Source organism: Scyliorhinus canicula, chromosome 4 (assembly GCF_902713615.1).
Source record: "Scyliorhinus canicula chromosome 4, sScyCan1.1, whole genome shotgun sequence".
In the NCBI taxonomy this organism is placed as follows: domain Eukaryota; kingdom Metazoa; phylum Chordata; class Chondrichthyes; order Carcharhiniformes; family Scyliorhinidae; genus Scyliorhinus; species Scyliorhinus canicula.
The window spans coordinates 232,720,132-232,734,514 of NC_052149.1; the positions used below are offsets into that span (position 1 = coordinate 232,720,132).

General features: G+C 48.7%; 2 protein-coding genes across 2 annotated transcripts in view; one reads left to right on the forward strand and one right to left on the reverse strand.

The window, feature by feature from the left end:
• The window catches only part of anxa6 (annexin A6), a 154,058-nt gene that overhangs the window by 99,323 nt on the left and 40,352 nt on the right, over positions 1 to 14,383 (reverse strand). Inside the window, 3 exon segments of the mRNA XM_038796250.1 lie at positions 1,132 to 1,245; positions 4,325 to 4,419; positions 5,915 to 6,008. Of these exon segments, the coding sequence (XP_038652178.1) occupies positions 1,132 to 1,245; positions 4,325 to 4,419; positions 5,915 to 6,008 (303 nt within the window).
• LOC119965454 (mesencephalic astrocyte-derived neurotrophic factor-like) lies at positions 7,544 to 8,312 on the forward strand. The gene has a single exon (XM_038796251.1). The coding sequence runs from the start codon at positions 7,627 to 7,629 to the stop codon at positions 8,170 to 8,172; it is 546 nt and encodes a 181-aa protein (XP_038652179.1). The 5' UTR covers positions 7,544 to 7,626; the 3' UTR covers positions 8,173 to 8,312.

Genomic DNA, 14,383 nt, shown 5'->3' on the forward strand with positions numbered 1-14,383 from the left:
ACTGACACTCCGGTGGCATAGTGCCCACAGTACAGACCCTCCGAAAACATGTCGCTCCCTCAGTACAGACCAGCCGACAGCATGTCTCCGCTTCAGCACTGACCCTCCGATGGTGCAACAGCCCCTCAGTACTGACCCTCTGACAGTGCAGCACTCCCTCAGTACTGACCCTCTGACAGTGCGGCACTCCCTCAGTACTGACCCTCTGACAGTGCAGCACTCCCTCAGTACTGACACTCTGACAGTGCAGCACTCCCTCAGTACTGACCCTCTGACAGTGCGGCGCTCCCTCAGTACTGCCCCTCTGACAGTGCAGCACTCCCTCAGTACTGACCCTCTGACAGTGCAGCACTCCCTCAGTACTGACCCTCTGACAGTGCAGCACTCCCTCAGTACTGACCCTCGGACAGTGCAGCACTTCCTCAGTACTGACCCTCGGACAGTGCAGCACTCCCTCAGTACTGACCCTCTGACAGTGCAGCACTCCCTCAGCACTGACCCTCTGACAGTGCGGCGCTCCCTCAGCACTGACACTCTGACAGTGCAGCACTCCCTCAGTACTGATCCACTGACAGTGCAGCACTCCCTCAGTACTGACCCTCTGACAGTGCAGCACTCCCTCAGTACTGACCCTCGGACAGTGCAGCACTCCCTCAGTACTGACCCTCTGACAGTGCAGCACTCCCTCAGCACTGACCCTCTGACAGTGCGGCGCTCCCTCAGCACTGACACTCTGACAGTGCAGCACTCCCTCAGTACTGATCCACTGACAGTGCAGCACTCCCTCAGTACCGCCCCTCTGACAGTGCAGCATTCCCTCAGTACTGACCCTCTGACAGTGCGGCACTCCCTCAGTACTGACCCTCTGACAGTGCAGCACTCCCTCAGTACTGACCCTCTGACAGTGTGGCACTCCCTCAGTACTGACCCTCTGACAGTGCAGCACTCCCTCAGTACTGACCCTCTGACAGTGCAGGGCTCCCTCAGTACTGACCCTCTGACAGTGCAGCACTCCCTCAGTACTGACCCTCTGACAGTGCAGCGATCCCTCCGTACTGCCGCTCAGAGACAGTACCTCATCTGTCTTTACTCTTTCACTGGGTCACCATGTCAGTGAGAATACAGTGTTACCTTGATGGCGTCTCTCAGCTCTTTGGCATCGTACACTGCAGGAGATTTCATCAGGCCAACGAGCAGTCTCTCAAACTTTCCCGTGAGTTCATATTTCAGATCATCAATCAGGTCCTGCGACAGAGAAATCTCGTTATCCTCTTGAAAAATACGGTGCGTTTGTTTTTAGCTGCTTGAGCCCATCGATTATATCTGATCTGTATCTTCCACCACTTCCCCACCTCGGTTCTGTAACCCCTTTGAATCCCTAACCCAACAGAAAATGTAGCAATTGCAGCTTCCTGGGGTCAGAGTGTTTCGATTTTCATTGTCCTTTTTCAGGACTGTTCCTGACATCCATTCAAATTGGCTCAGTTCACATTTCCAAGTTGACTCTCCTGTTTTTGGGTTTGCGGAACATCGATTGCGAGAGTCTCCCTTACCTCTGGGCATTAAACACCCACCTTATACAACACCTGGATGGTATTTCGGCCCTTGTTAACTCCACGACCAAGTGTAACATTCCCCTTTCCACATCCCACCAAAACATTCCTTCTAACATTCCACATTGTGCTTCCCACATTGACCCAGAGTTTATTCCCAAATCCAAATGATCTTAACCCACTCAAACCCATTCAGAATTTCAACACTTCATCATATCATCTCTTTTAATCCCATCTCTCTTTACAACCAGATATTCCCAATGTTGGAACGATCCCTGTCAATAGTTTCACACTGGTTGAAATGGTTGAAATGTCCTTTCAGTATCTTCAAAGGGATCTTTCTGTTGATTCCCTTATTTCCCCTTTCTTTATTGTTGCCATCGTCATTTTTGATCCCTGGATGCTGAATGGGCATGTCTCATTAAGTAAAGAGCAGAGAGAACGAGGAGTTTAAGAAGTTCCAACATAATACTTGATGCTGGTTATTTTAACAACAGACCCAGACTTTGAGGCAGGACAGGTGAAGTGGGCTGAATGGCCATCGGGCAGAGGAATGGGACGAAGCAGAGAGTTGTTTTAGAGTGGGTCGACAGTCCATGTGATGAGTTGAATGGGGATAACTATAACCTGCCAATAAGCTCCAAGTGCAGCTGAACAAACATCTCGGCTTGCCCACGATCGTTACATGTGGAAGTTGCAATTTTCAAAAATGAGGGGTTTCGAGCTAGTATAGGTCCCATAGACAGTACGGTATAATTAGCAGACTATGGCATTTTAAAAATAAACAGGTTCATGGACATGTCACGAGGGTGTTAACATTCGTGTGCGAAAATGAGACACATCAGGCGGATGGGGGACCTCTTCCTCGACGGGAAGTTTGCGACTTTAGAGGAGTTGGAGGGGAAGTGGGGTCTCCCCCCTGGGAATACCTTTAGGTATATGCAGATTAGGGAGTTTGTTAGGTGGCAGGTGGCGGAGTTCCCGCTATTGCCGCCAAGGGGGGTTCAGGATAGGGTGCTCTCGGGGGCGTGGGTCGGTGAGGGCAGGATCTCGGCAATTTATCAGGTGATGCAGGAGGTGGAGGAGGCCTCGGTGGAGGAGCTGAAAGCGAAGTGGGAGGAGGAGTTGGGGGAGGCGATTGACGAGGGGACGTGGGCGGACGCCCTGGGGAGGGCGAGTTCGTCCTCTTCTTGCGCACGGCTCAGCTTAATTCAGCTAAAGGTGCTGCACAGGCGCATATGACTGGGACCAGGCTGAGCCGGTTCTTTGGGGGTGAGGACAGGTGTGGGAGGTGTTCGGGAGGTCCAGCGAATCACACCCACATGTTCTAGGCGTGCCCGGCGTTGGAAGGGTTTTGGAAGGGGATGGCGGGTATCCTGTCCAGGGTGGTTGGCTCCAGGGTGGATCCGGGCTGGGGGCTCGCTATTTTTGGGATAGCATCGGAGCCGGGAGTGCAGGAGGCGAGAGAGGCCGGTATTCTGGCCTTTGCGTCCCTAGTAGCCCGGCGCAGGATCCTGTTACAGTGGAGGGACGTGAAGCCCCCGAGGCCCGGAATCCTGGATTAACGACATGGCCGGGTTCATCAAACTGGAGAGGGTCAAGTTTGCCCTGAGGGGGTCGGTGCAAGGGTTCTTCCGGCGGTGGCAGCATTTTCTTGATTTCCTGGCGGAGTGTTGGTCAATTTCAGCAGCAACCCGGGGGGGGAGAGGCTACCAGTCTGTTTGGGGGGGGGGGGGGGGGGGGGGGGGGGGCTTTTGTTTCTGTTTTTTTAAATTTTATTGTTGGGAGAAAATTTGTTGTTGAAAAATTTGAATAAAAATTATTTAAAAAAAAAGAAAATGAGACACAAACATAATGAAAACCCTTTTATAATCACACTTGTAAAGTTGAACACCAGCAGGGTACATAGAGAGCTCGCCATTGCGGATTGTAGTGTCAAATACAGAGGATAGAGATGGCCCAGGTCATCCCATCAACCTGTACTCTCTCTCTGACAGAGCATCCATTTGCTCACACTAATCCCTTTCTCCATTTGGCCCTTCGCACTGTACTATCTCTTTGACAGAGCACTATGCATCGTCTCATTTGACTATTGTAAAAGCGATTTACTGGGATCATACCAACATTGGGAGAGATCAGGGCAGCCGGACACGATGGCTCCCAGATCTACGAGGAGCCTTTTCTGCTGGGCTCAGCGACAGGAAATGACTCAAGTGCGGCCTCCCGGAGGCCAAAATAAACGGCAAATTACCGTTAAATAGCAGAGCGTGTCTCGGCGCTGTAGCTACAGAGAAACACCCCCTAAACTCGCCCAAAACAGGGCAGAGGTTTGAATAGCGTCCAAGGTCAATGCGGGAAGCATAATGAGGAAGGTTAGAAGGAATGTTGTGTTCAGAAAGGGTTAGAACATGGAATGCCACAGCAATGGTAAGATGGGGAACCGGGAGAGATAGGAAGAAAAAGAAGAACACGGGGAAAATAAGGATGGGGGAACCATACGAACGTGCAGCCTGGGTAGGGAGACGGCTGGAAAGTCACAAAAGGGAGTGAATAAATTCAAACTCATCACATTTCTGAGGGAATTAAATAAATAAGTGCAAGGTAACAGCTGCAGGAAAGTGGGCTAAGAGCCAATATAAACAATATACAACTAACACCAGGATGGACTCCCTTTGGAGCTTGAACAGCCATCTGTCTGGAGCAGGGATTTGTCAAAAAAAAAGAGATAAATTACTTTTTAAGCACACACAAGAACTTAAATAATAAATTACCCTTCCATGGAGAGTCTTGTAGCCCGCACAGATCTGCTGACGTTGAGCATTAGACCTGGACGTCAATAAGTCGATGATGGTTTCTTTATCGCTGCCTGTATCAAAAAGGGGCAGGAATTCAGTTCTTGCACATTATTAAAGTTTGCCAGACAGTCCAAGTCATGTTTAGTCCAGGGATGTGTCTACTTGATCATTTCAATGCCAACATTATCACAAAGTCTGGACAAGATTGGCTTAGTCTCTGGTTACAGTTTCCTAAATGTGATCAGGGAACCAAGGAGGGACATCGAAAAATCAAGGTGGGCCTTTCCCATCCAGGAGAAAGTTGACCCACTTGATTGGCATCCCATCCTCCACCTTAAACATTCAGTCCCTCCACCACCGATGCACAGTAGCAGCCGTGGGCGCCACCTACAAGGTGCACTGCAGGAACCCGCCAAGGTTCCTTCAACAGCACCTTCCAAACCCACGACCTCTACCATCTAGAAGAGCAGCAGATACCTGGGAACCCCACTACCTGGAGGTTCCCCTCCAAGTCACTCATTATCCTGACTTGGAAATATATCGGCCGTTCCTTCACTGTCGCTGGGTCAAATTTCTGGAACTCCCTCACTAACAGCACTGTGGGTGTACCTACACCATGTGGACTTTAGAAGGCAGCTCGCCCTCGCCTTCTCAAGGGCAATTAGGGAAGGGCAATAAATGTTGGTCTCTCCAGTGAGGCTCACACTCCGAGGCTTTCACTTTTCAGCAACTGATCAAAAAGGAGGCACTGAGAATTGAAACCAATCCCCCGAAATTGAAGCAGAGCCTCCAGATAAGTTTAACAGTTAAGGACTCTTTTTCCCCGTCCATTAGAATTGTTTCTCAGGATTTGGGTGCCATTAGCCAGGTTGGCATCTATTGCCCGCCCCTAGTTGCCCTGAGAAGGAGGCAGCAGACCTGCTCTCTGTGTTGATGGGGATGGAGTGTCTGACTCAGCATTTTCAGAGGGTGCTTCAAGTCAACCACGTTTCTGCGAGTCTGGAGTCACGGAAAGGTTCAGACCAGGCACGGATGGAGCATTTCCTTTCTGGAAGGAGATCACACTGAACCAGGTGGGTTTTAGGACAATCTAACAGCTTTATGGCCACTGAAAATCGAATTTCAAACTATCAATGGTGGGATTTTAACACTTGTTCGATGATCCTGGTGTCTAGATAATCAAACCAATACGGTACCCGACCGTACTTAGGGGAGGCGGTGGCGTAGTGGTATTGTCACTGGACAAATAATCCAGAGACCCGGGGTAGTGCTCTGGGGTCCTGGGTTCGAATCCGGTCACTGCAGATGGTGAAATTTGAATTCAATAAAAATCTGGAATTGATAGCCTGATGACGACCACTGTCGATTGTCAGAAAGGGTTCACCAATGTCCTTTAGGGAAGGAAATCTGCCATCCTTACCTGGTCTGACCTACACGTGACTGCAGTTGACTCTTGACTGCCCCCTCAAGGCCAATTAATGATGGGCCTGCGACGGCCTCACCCCATGAATAAAAACAAAACCTCACTAATGACTGCGCCATTACTTTGCAGAGAAGCTGCCTTACCAAATCCTTTCATTGCATTGTAGAGCATTTCTGCATCTTGATTCGCAGAAAAACTCGGAGCATCTTTCACACTTCCTCTGTATCCGGTTCTGCCCTGTTAAGCGTAAAAGATCACAGTCACCGAGGCGATTTTAAACATATAATAAATCCCACACTCCCCTCCTGGTCACAGACCATCCTGACTTGGAAATATATCTCCGTTCCTTCACTGTCGCTGGGTCAAAACCTGGCACTCCCTCCCTAACAGCACTGTGGGTGTACCTACACCTCAGGGACTGCAGCGGGTTCAAGAAGGCAGCTCACCACCACCTTCTCCAGAGCAATTAGGGATGGGCAATAAATGCCTATGGCTTTCAAAACCCCTCCCCACAGAGAGTATTCCTCATCTTTGGCTGGATAGCGTTCCCACCACAACAACAAGGTAGGGAGGGTTGTGGCAGGAAAGCCCAAGTTTGCTACCGCCGTTTGCCCCACAGGCATTAATGCTTGAAAGGCCGTTAATTGGTTGAAGGCAAGACCTCTGCTCCCAACTGGGCAGAACGTCCTGTCTCACAGAGCCGCAAGCCAATCAATGGCCGTCTGCTCCTTGGTCTCAGGAGCGCCACCTGGAGCACTGGCCACTGCTGGGACTGCAACATTCCTACTGAAGAGGCAGAGTGAACAGTAAGTGTGTTGAGGGGGTGAAAGGGAGAGGTAAAAGGGGGGTAAAACAATGTATACTAATCTCAATTAATAATTTTAAATCTGAGATCATTGAACATAGAACATAGAACAGTACAGCACAGTACAGACCCTTCAGCCCACAATGATGTGCCGACCATTTATCCTAATCTCAGATCAACCTGACCTACACCCCTTCAATTTACTGCTGTCCATGTGCCTGTCTGAGTCGCTTAAATGTCCCTAATGACTCTGACTCCACCACCTCTGCTGGCAGTGCATTCCACACACCCACCACTCTCTGTGTGAAGAACCTACCTCTGACATCTCCCTTATACCTTCCTCCAATCACCTTAACATTATGTCCCCTCGTGACAGCTATTTCCGCCCTGGGGAAAAGTCTCCTGACTATCCACGCTATCCAGGCCTCTCATCACCTTGTACACCTCTATCAAGTCACCTCTCTTCCCTCTTCGCTCCAGTGAGAAAAGCCCTAGCTCCCCCAACCTTTCTTCATAAGACATGCCCTCCAGTCCAGGCAGCATCCTGGTAAATCTCCTCTGCACCCTCTCCAAAGCATCCACATCCTTCCGATAATGAGGCGACCAGAACCGGACACAATATTCCAAGTGTGGTCTAACCAGGGTTTTATAAAGCTGCAGCAAAATCTCATGGCTCTTAAACTCAATCCCCCTGTTAATGAAAGCCAATACACCATACGCCTTCTTAACAACTCTATCAACCTGGGTGGCAACTTTGAGGGATCTATGTACATGGACCCCAAGATCCCTCTGTTCCCCCACATTTCCAAGAATCCTGCCTTTAACCCTGTATTTAGCATTCAAATTCGACCTTCCAAAATGAATCACTTCACATTTATCAAGGTTGAACTCCATCTGCCACTTCTCAGCCCAGCTCTGCATCCTGTCAATGTCCTGTTGTAACCTGCAACAACCCTCCACACGGGAATCGTTAGTTTGGTTGCATCGAGGGGTGTGCTGCCGGCAGATACCTGGGGCGGCCTTGGTGTACCGGGATCTTTGGAGCTTAAGATGGGTGGAATGTTCTTGGCGAGCGGCGTGGCTGCGGCTTTCGTATTGTTGGTGGCACCGTCTGAGGCACTGAAGGAAGGGGAGTGTGAAGTATGTTTGTCATTTCTGGAGAAGTTTTACAACTCACTGACTGAACAAGGTATAGACTTCACTCCTGACGCTATAGAGGAGCATCTAATCCAGGCATGCAAAGATGTCAAAGGCAGGGAAAACCGATTTTGCTATTACATCGGTGCAACGGATGATGCAGCCACCAAGATAGTTAAAGAAGTCTCAAGACCCATGAGCAATCATGTGCCAGTTAATAAAATCTGTGAAAAACTGAAGAAGACCGACAGTCAGATCTGTGATCTGAAATATGACAAACAAGTGGACCTGAGCACGGTTGATCTGAAGAAGCTGCGAGTCAAGGAACTGAAGAAGATCCTGGAAGAGTGGGGCGAGTCGTGTAAAGGTTGCGCAGAGAAATCGGACTTCATTCGGAAAATCACTGATCTGATGCCCAAATATGCCCCCCTCGCTGCTAAATCACGGAGTGAACTCTAGTGAAGCCCCCAGTGTGCCCTGCCACCACCTCGTTATTGTACATTTCCATTGGTTTTTCCACTTGCCTTTTTTGTATTTATTAATAAAAAGGGGACTTTAATGTCTTGAAATTTGCTATAAAATAAACTGATTTTTGGGAAGTGTTCCTTGTGGTGTTTTGGGAGAAGGGAGTTAAGGCATGGAAGTGCTTGTAAAAGTTGGCTAAATTATGCTGGCTGGTTTTCTGAGCAGTGCTGTGGAAATGTGGCCATCCAACAGCTCTGAGGGTATAGTGAAGTTTTGTTTTATCGTTAACCCACTTCTACATTGTGATTTATCTTAAAGGCCTTTAGTTTAAATCTATTCTAATTGGCTGGCTTAGTTTCCATTCTTGCAGTACCCCATGTGAAATGGATTCGGAACAGTCTGAACATATCCCTAGTGGGCATGAGCTGTAAGCATAACTTTATTAGTTTGGTATTTTTTGACACTCCAGTTCAGGGAGGTCCTGTGGCAATGGACTACGTGCCCAGGAATTTTCCAGTAGATCCATTTGGTGAAAGCATGCTGGACTGAGATCAACAAGGATCTGCAATCTTTAATTTGTACTGTACAACAATCCCTACTGGAAAATATTATGTTTGTTGACACTGAAGTTGGGTTTGACTGAACTGCAATGATATCTCCTCATTCCCCCAACTTATTTTGCTTGAGAAACATTTGTACAGTGTGGACGCAAGTGTAAGGGAGCTTCTGTGAGCAACAATGGGGGTGGGGAAGAAGAACCAGAGACTGCAGCCCAGAGGGGGCAGCAAAGGCACATCTCTTGGAAATACTAGACACGAGTCTAGAAGGTGTGGGAAGTGACATTTTTGGTGAATTCTTGAGTCCCTGGCTGTGGGCATGAGACTTGTAGCCATTCCCATTTCCAGCCCCATAAGGGGAAAAGCCAATTAATTGCCCAGTTTGGCACGAGGCTGCCTGTACAGTGCAGACATCTATAACCCACTATTTTTTTTGTTGTGTTACAAAAATCTTTTCCTTGCACATTAAACATTTTTAAAATAAAAAAAAAATAAAATAAAAAAAAAAAAAACAACCCTCCACACTATCTACAACTCCCCCAACCTTTGTGTCATCGGCAAACTTACTAACCCACCCTTCCACTTCCTCATCCATGTCATTTATGCAAAGAGCAGAGGTCCCAGGACAGATCCCTGCGGGACACCACTGGTCACCGATCTCCAGGCGGAATACTTTCCATCCGCTACCACTCACTGTCTTCTTTCGGCCAGCCAATTCTGTATCTAGACAGCCAAATTTCACTGTATCCCATGCCCCCTAACTTTCTGAATGAGACTACCATGGGGAACTTTATCAAATGCCTTACTGAAATCCATATACACCACATCCACTGCCCGACCTTCATCAATGTGTCTCGTCACACCCTCAAAGAATTCAATGAGGCTTGTGAGGCATGACCTCCCCCTCACAAAGCCGTGCTGACTTTCCTTAATCAAACTATGTTTTTCTAAATAATAAGTCCTATCTCTTAGAATCCTTTCCAATATTTTGCTCACCCACAAACATAAGACTGACGGGTCTGTAATTCCCAGGGATTTCCCTATTCCCTTTCATGAACAGGGGAGCAACATTCACCTCCCTCCAATCATCCGGTACTACTCCAGTGGAGAGTGAGGACGCAAAGATCATCGCCAACGGCGCAGCAATCTCCTCCATTGCTACCCGTAGTTACCTTGGGTATATTCCATCAGACCCAGGGGACATATCTATCCTGATGCTTTTCAAAATTTCCAGCACATCCTCCTTCTTAATATCAACCTGTTCGAGTCTATTAACCTGGTTCACACTGTTCTCATGAGCAACAAGGTCCGTCTCTCCAATGAATACTGAAGCAAAATATTCATTTAGGGCCTCCCCCATATCCTCAGACTCTAGGCACAAGTTCCCTCCACTATCCCAGATCGGCCCTACTCTCACTCTGATTATCCTCTTAATTCTCACATAAGCGTAGAACGCCTTGGGGTTTTCCCTAATCCTTCCCGCCAGGGCTTTTTCATGTCCACTTCTAGCTCTCCTAAGTCCATTTTTGAGTTCCTTCCTGGCTACCTTGTAATCCTCTAGAGCCGAGTCAGATCCTTGCTTCCTCAACCTTACGTAAGTTTCCTTCTTCCTCTTGAATAGAAGCTCCACTTCTCTTGTCATCCAAGGGTCCTTCACCTTACCATTCCTTCCTCATTTCAGTGGGACAAAACTATCCAGCACTCGCAGCAAGTGCTCCTTAAACATCCCCACAATACTGTTGTGCATTTCCCCAAGAACAATTGTTCCCACTTTATACTCCTCAGCTCCTGTCTAATAGCAGTATAATTTCCCCTCCCCCAATTAAATACCTTCCAATACTGTCTGTTCCTATCCCTCTCCATGACTATGGTAAAGGTCAAGGAGTTGTGGTCACTGTCACCAAAATTCTGTCTAACCAAGACATCTGACACCTGGCCTGGTTCGTTGCCGAGCACCAAGTCCAATATGGCCTCCCCCCAGTCGGCCTATCTACATATTGAGTCAGGAATCCTTCCTGTACACACCTGACAAAATCTGCTCCATCCAAACCATTTGCACTAAGGGGGTTCCAGTCAATATCTGGGAAGTTGAAGTCACCCATGACAGCAACTCTTATTTCTGCACCTTTCCAAGATCTGCCGCCCAATCTATTCCTCCATCTCTCTGCTGCTATTGGGGGGTCTATAGAAAACTCCCAATAAAGTGACTGCTCCTTTCTTGTTTCTGACTTCCACCCATACTGACTCAATGGACAAACCCTCCTCGACTACCTCCTTTTCTGCAGCTGTGATGCACTCGCTAATTAACAGTGCCACTCCCCCTCCTCTTTTACCTCCCTCCCTATTCTTCTGAAAACATCTAAACCCTGGAACATCTAACAACCATTCTTGCCCCTGTGAAATCCATGTCTCCGAAATGGTCACAACATCGTAGTTCCAAGTACTGATCCATGCTCTACGTCATCTCCCTTATTCCTGACACTCCTTGCATTGAAACAGACACACTTTAACCCATTCCACTGAGTGCAACTTTGCCCCATCAACTGTCTATCGTTCCTCCCAGACTCGCTGCATACTATTGCTGCCTGTCCAACAGCTACCCTATCCTCTGATCCATAGCTCTGGTTCCCATTCCCCTGCCAAACTAGTTTAAACCCTCCCGAAGAGCTCTAGCAAAACTCCCACTCAGGATATTGGTGCCCCTCCAGTTTAGGTGCAATCCGACCTTCATGTACAGGCCCCACCTTCCCCACAAGATATCCCAATGATCTACATGCCTGAAGCCTTCCCTCCTGCATCAGCCCTGTAGCCACATGTTCAGCTGCATTCGCTCTCTGTTCCTTGCCTCACTTGCACGTGGCACCGGTAGCAATCCTGAGATCACTACTCTGCTCGTCCTGCTCTTTAGCTTCCAACCTAACTCCCTAAAATCACTTTTTAGATCCTCATCCCTTTTCTTAGCTATGTCGTTGGTGCCTATGTGCGTTACGACTTCTGGTTGCTCACCCTCCCCCTTAAGAATCCTGCAGACGCGATCCGAGACATCCCTGATCCTGGCACCCGGGAGGCAACATACCTTTCGGGAGTCTCGTTCGCGACCACAGAATCTCCTATCCATTCCCCTAACCATTGAGTCTCCTATCACTATCGCTTTTCTATTCTCCCCCCTTCCCTTCTGAGCCATAGAGCCAGACTCAGTGCCAGAGACCTGGCCGCTGGGGCCTTCTCTCCCCCCCCCCCCCCCCCCCCCCAACAGCATACAAACGGTATACTTGTTTTGAAGGGGAACGGCCACGAGGGATCCCTGCACATTGCTAGACAATGGTGTTATAATGGATAGAGCCAAGATGGGTTAATGGAGTAGGGATACAGATCACTGACAATCTCATTGAATGGCTGAATGGGCTTGTTAGGCTGAATGCTCAGTTATTGGGACAGATTTACCAGCTCTCTCAAAGAGTTAGCACAAGCAGATATCAGTGTAATGTGGCTTGATACAGTGTTAACCTTGGTTAGCCTATGGACAGCAACTAAGGATTCAAGGTTCACGACAGGGCACAATGAACTAGGCAATAAATAATTAACCCTTTGAGATTCTGCACTCCTCCATCTTTGGCCTGTTGAGCATTGCAATTTTGATCCATCGCCATTAACAGCCTTCTCTTGCTTGGCCCAAAGCTCTGGAAATCCTTCCCAAGACCTCCCCGCCTCTTTCCCTCGCCTCTTCCTTTCATAGAATCGCTGCACTGCAGGAGGAGGCCATTCGGGCCATCCAGTCTGTACCCACCCTCTGAAAGTGCATTCTACCTCTATCTCCTCCCCCACCCAAATCCCACATCCTAACCTGCACATCCCTGGAGGCTAAGGGGCAATTTAGCATGGCCAATCCACCTAACCTGCATATCTTTGGACTGTGGGAAGAAACCCACGCAAACACGGGGATGAAGTACAAACTCCCCACAGACAGCCACCCAAGGCCGGAATCGAACCCGGGACCCTGGTGCTGTGTGGCAGCAGAGCTAACCACTGGGCCGTTGTGCCACCCCTGAAAACGCTCCTTAGGTCTACCTCTTAGGCCAAGCTTTAAATCACCTGTCTAAATATCTCCTTATGTGGCTCGGATTTAACTTTTGTTTGGCAATACTCCTGTGAAACATCCTGAGGCGTTTCATCCCGATAACACTACACGGCAGTACTGAGGGAGGGCTACACTGTCAGAGGGTCAGTACTGAGGGAGTGCTGCACTGTCAGAGGGTCAGTACTGAGGGAGTGCTGCACTGTCAGAGGGTCAGTACTGAGGGAGTGCTACACTGTCAGAGGGTCAGTACTGAGGGAGTGCTGCACTGTCAGAGGGTCAGTACTGAGGGAGTGCTGCACTGTCAGAGATGTCACCTTTCGAATGAGACGATAAAACAAGGCCCTCTCTCAGGTGGACATAAAAAGATCCGGTGGCACTTTGGAAAAAGAGCAGGAGTCCAGGTCAACATTTATCCCTGCACAAAATCAGACTGTCGAGTCATATTTCTCATCGCTGGTAGTGGCATCTTGCTGTGCACAACAGGTCTGCTGAGTTTCCTACCTTGTAACAGTCACCAAATTTCATCAGGCCTTTTGGACGTCTTGAGGGTGTGGAAGTGTGTTTGCAACTGGAGGCAAGAATTCCAGTGGGGGCTGGGGGAGAGGTTGGGTGGCTTCAGAGGTGTTGGTGGGGGGGGGGGGGGGGGGGGATAAATATTGGCCCAGGACGCTGGGGAGAATTCCCCTGCCCTGCTTCCTAGTGGCCATCAAGGTAAAAGAAACATGGCGTCAGTTCAATGTCACATCTGAAAGGTTGGTACCTCCAACAGCACTGCACTCCCCCAGTACGGCAGCTGGTGAGTCAGACTGGAGATTTCCTTTTATTTAAGGCCTGTTTACCTGATAATTATAAAGCTGTTGCTTTGATGTTAATGCGGTTAATTCTGTGTTTGTTTTAACATAAAAGATACCGATTGGCCAGGGTCATCGCTCCTGGGGTGAAGTATTCTTTCCTCTCAGTTTTACAAACTAAAAAATAATTGTTTGTGGTCCTCACTCGGTATCCGAACAAATGCTGGGGTCAGGTCCGGTATGCCAACACCATCCATTTTAACGCCCGGGAATCTGTGCCATTTTTAAAGCAGGCCATTGCCTACCATATAACTGGCACTGAGGCTGCACGAGTGTGGAACGCTCGGCACCTGCACACACTGCCAGGAGGCGACAGATCAAGCACTGAATGACACAACAGGTTCAAGGGATTATGCGTCTATTCCTGTTTCTATTCTCCTACACTCACACACACACACACACACACACACACACACACACACACAGTGGGTACTCACTCAATGTGTTAAATTCCTGCTTGAACTGAAAGAGGCAAACTAATTTAAAACCACATTTATGAATCAAGTTTGGACTCTGGTAAATTTAGAATCGATCTTGTTTACACTGTGGCAGGCACAGCGAGGAGACAGCAACACGCTCTAAACTCTGACCCGCAGCGACAGACATGAAGGTTAGACACTGCGGCAGAGGTTGGTACAGTGGGAGAGGCCGTCCAGTGTCGAGATTCAGAGAGTTCGGAAGAGGCAGAGAAGCGATCGATAGGGAAGGCGAGAGAAAGG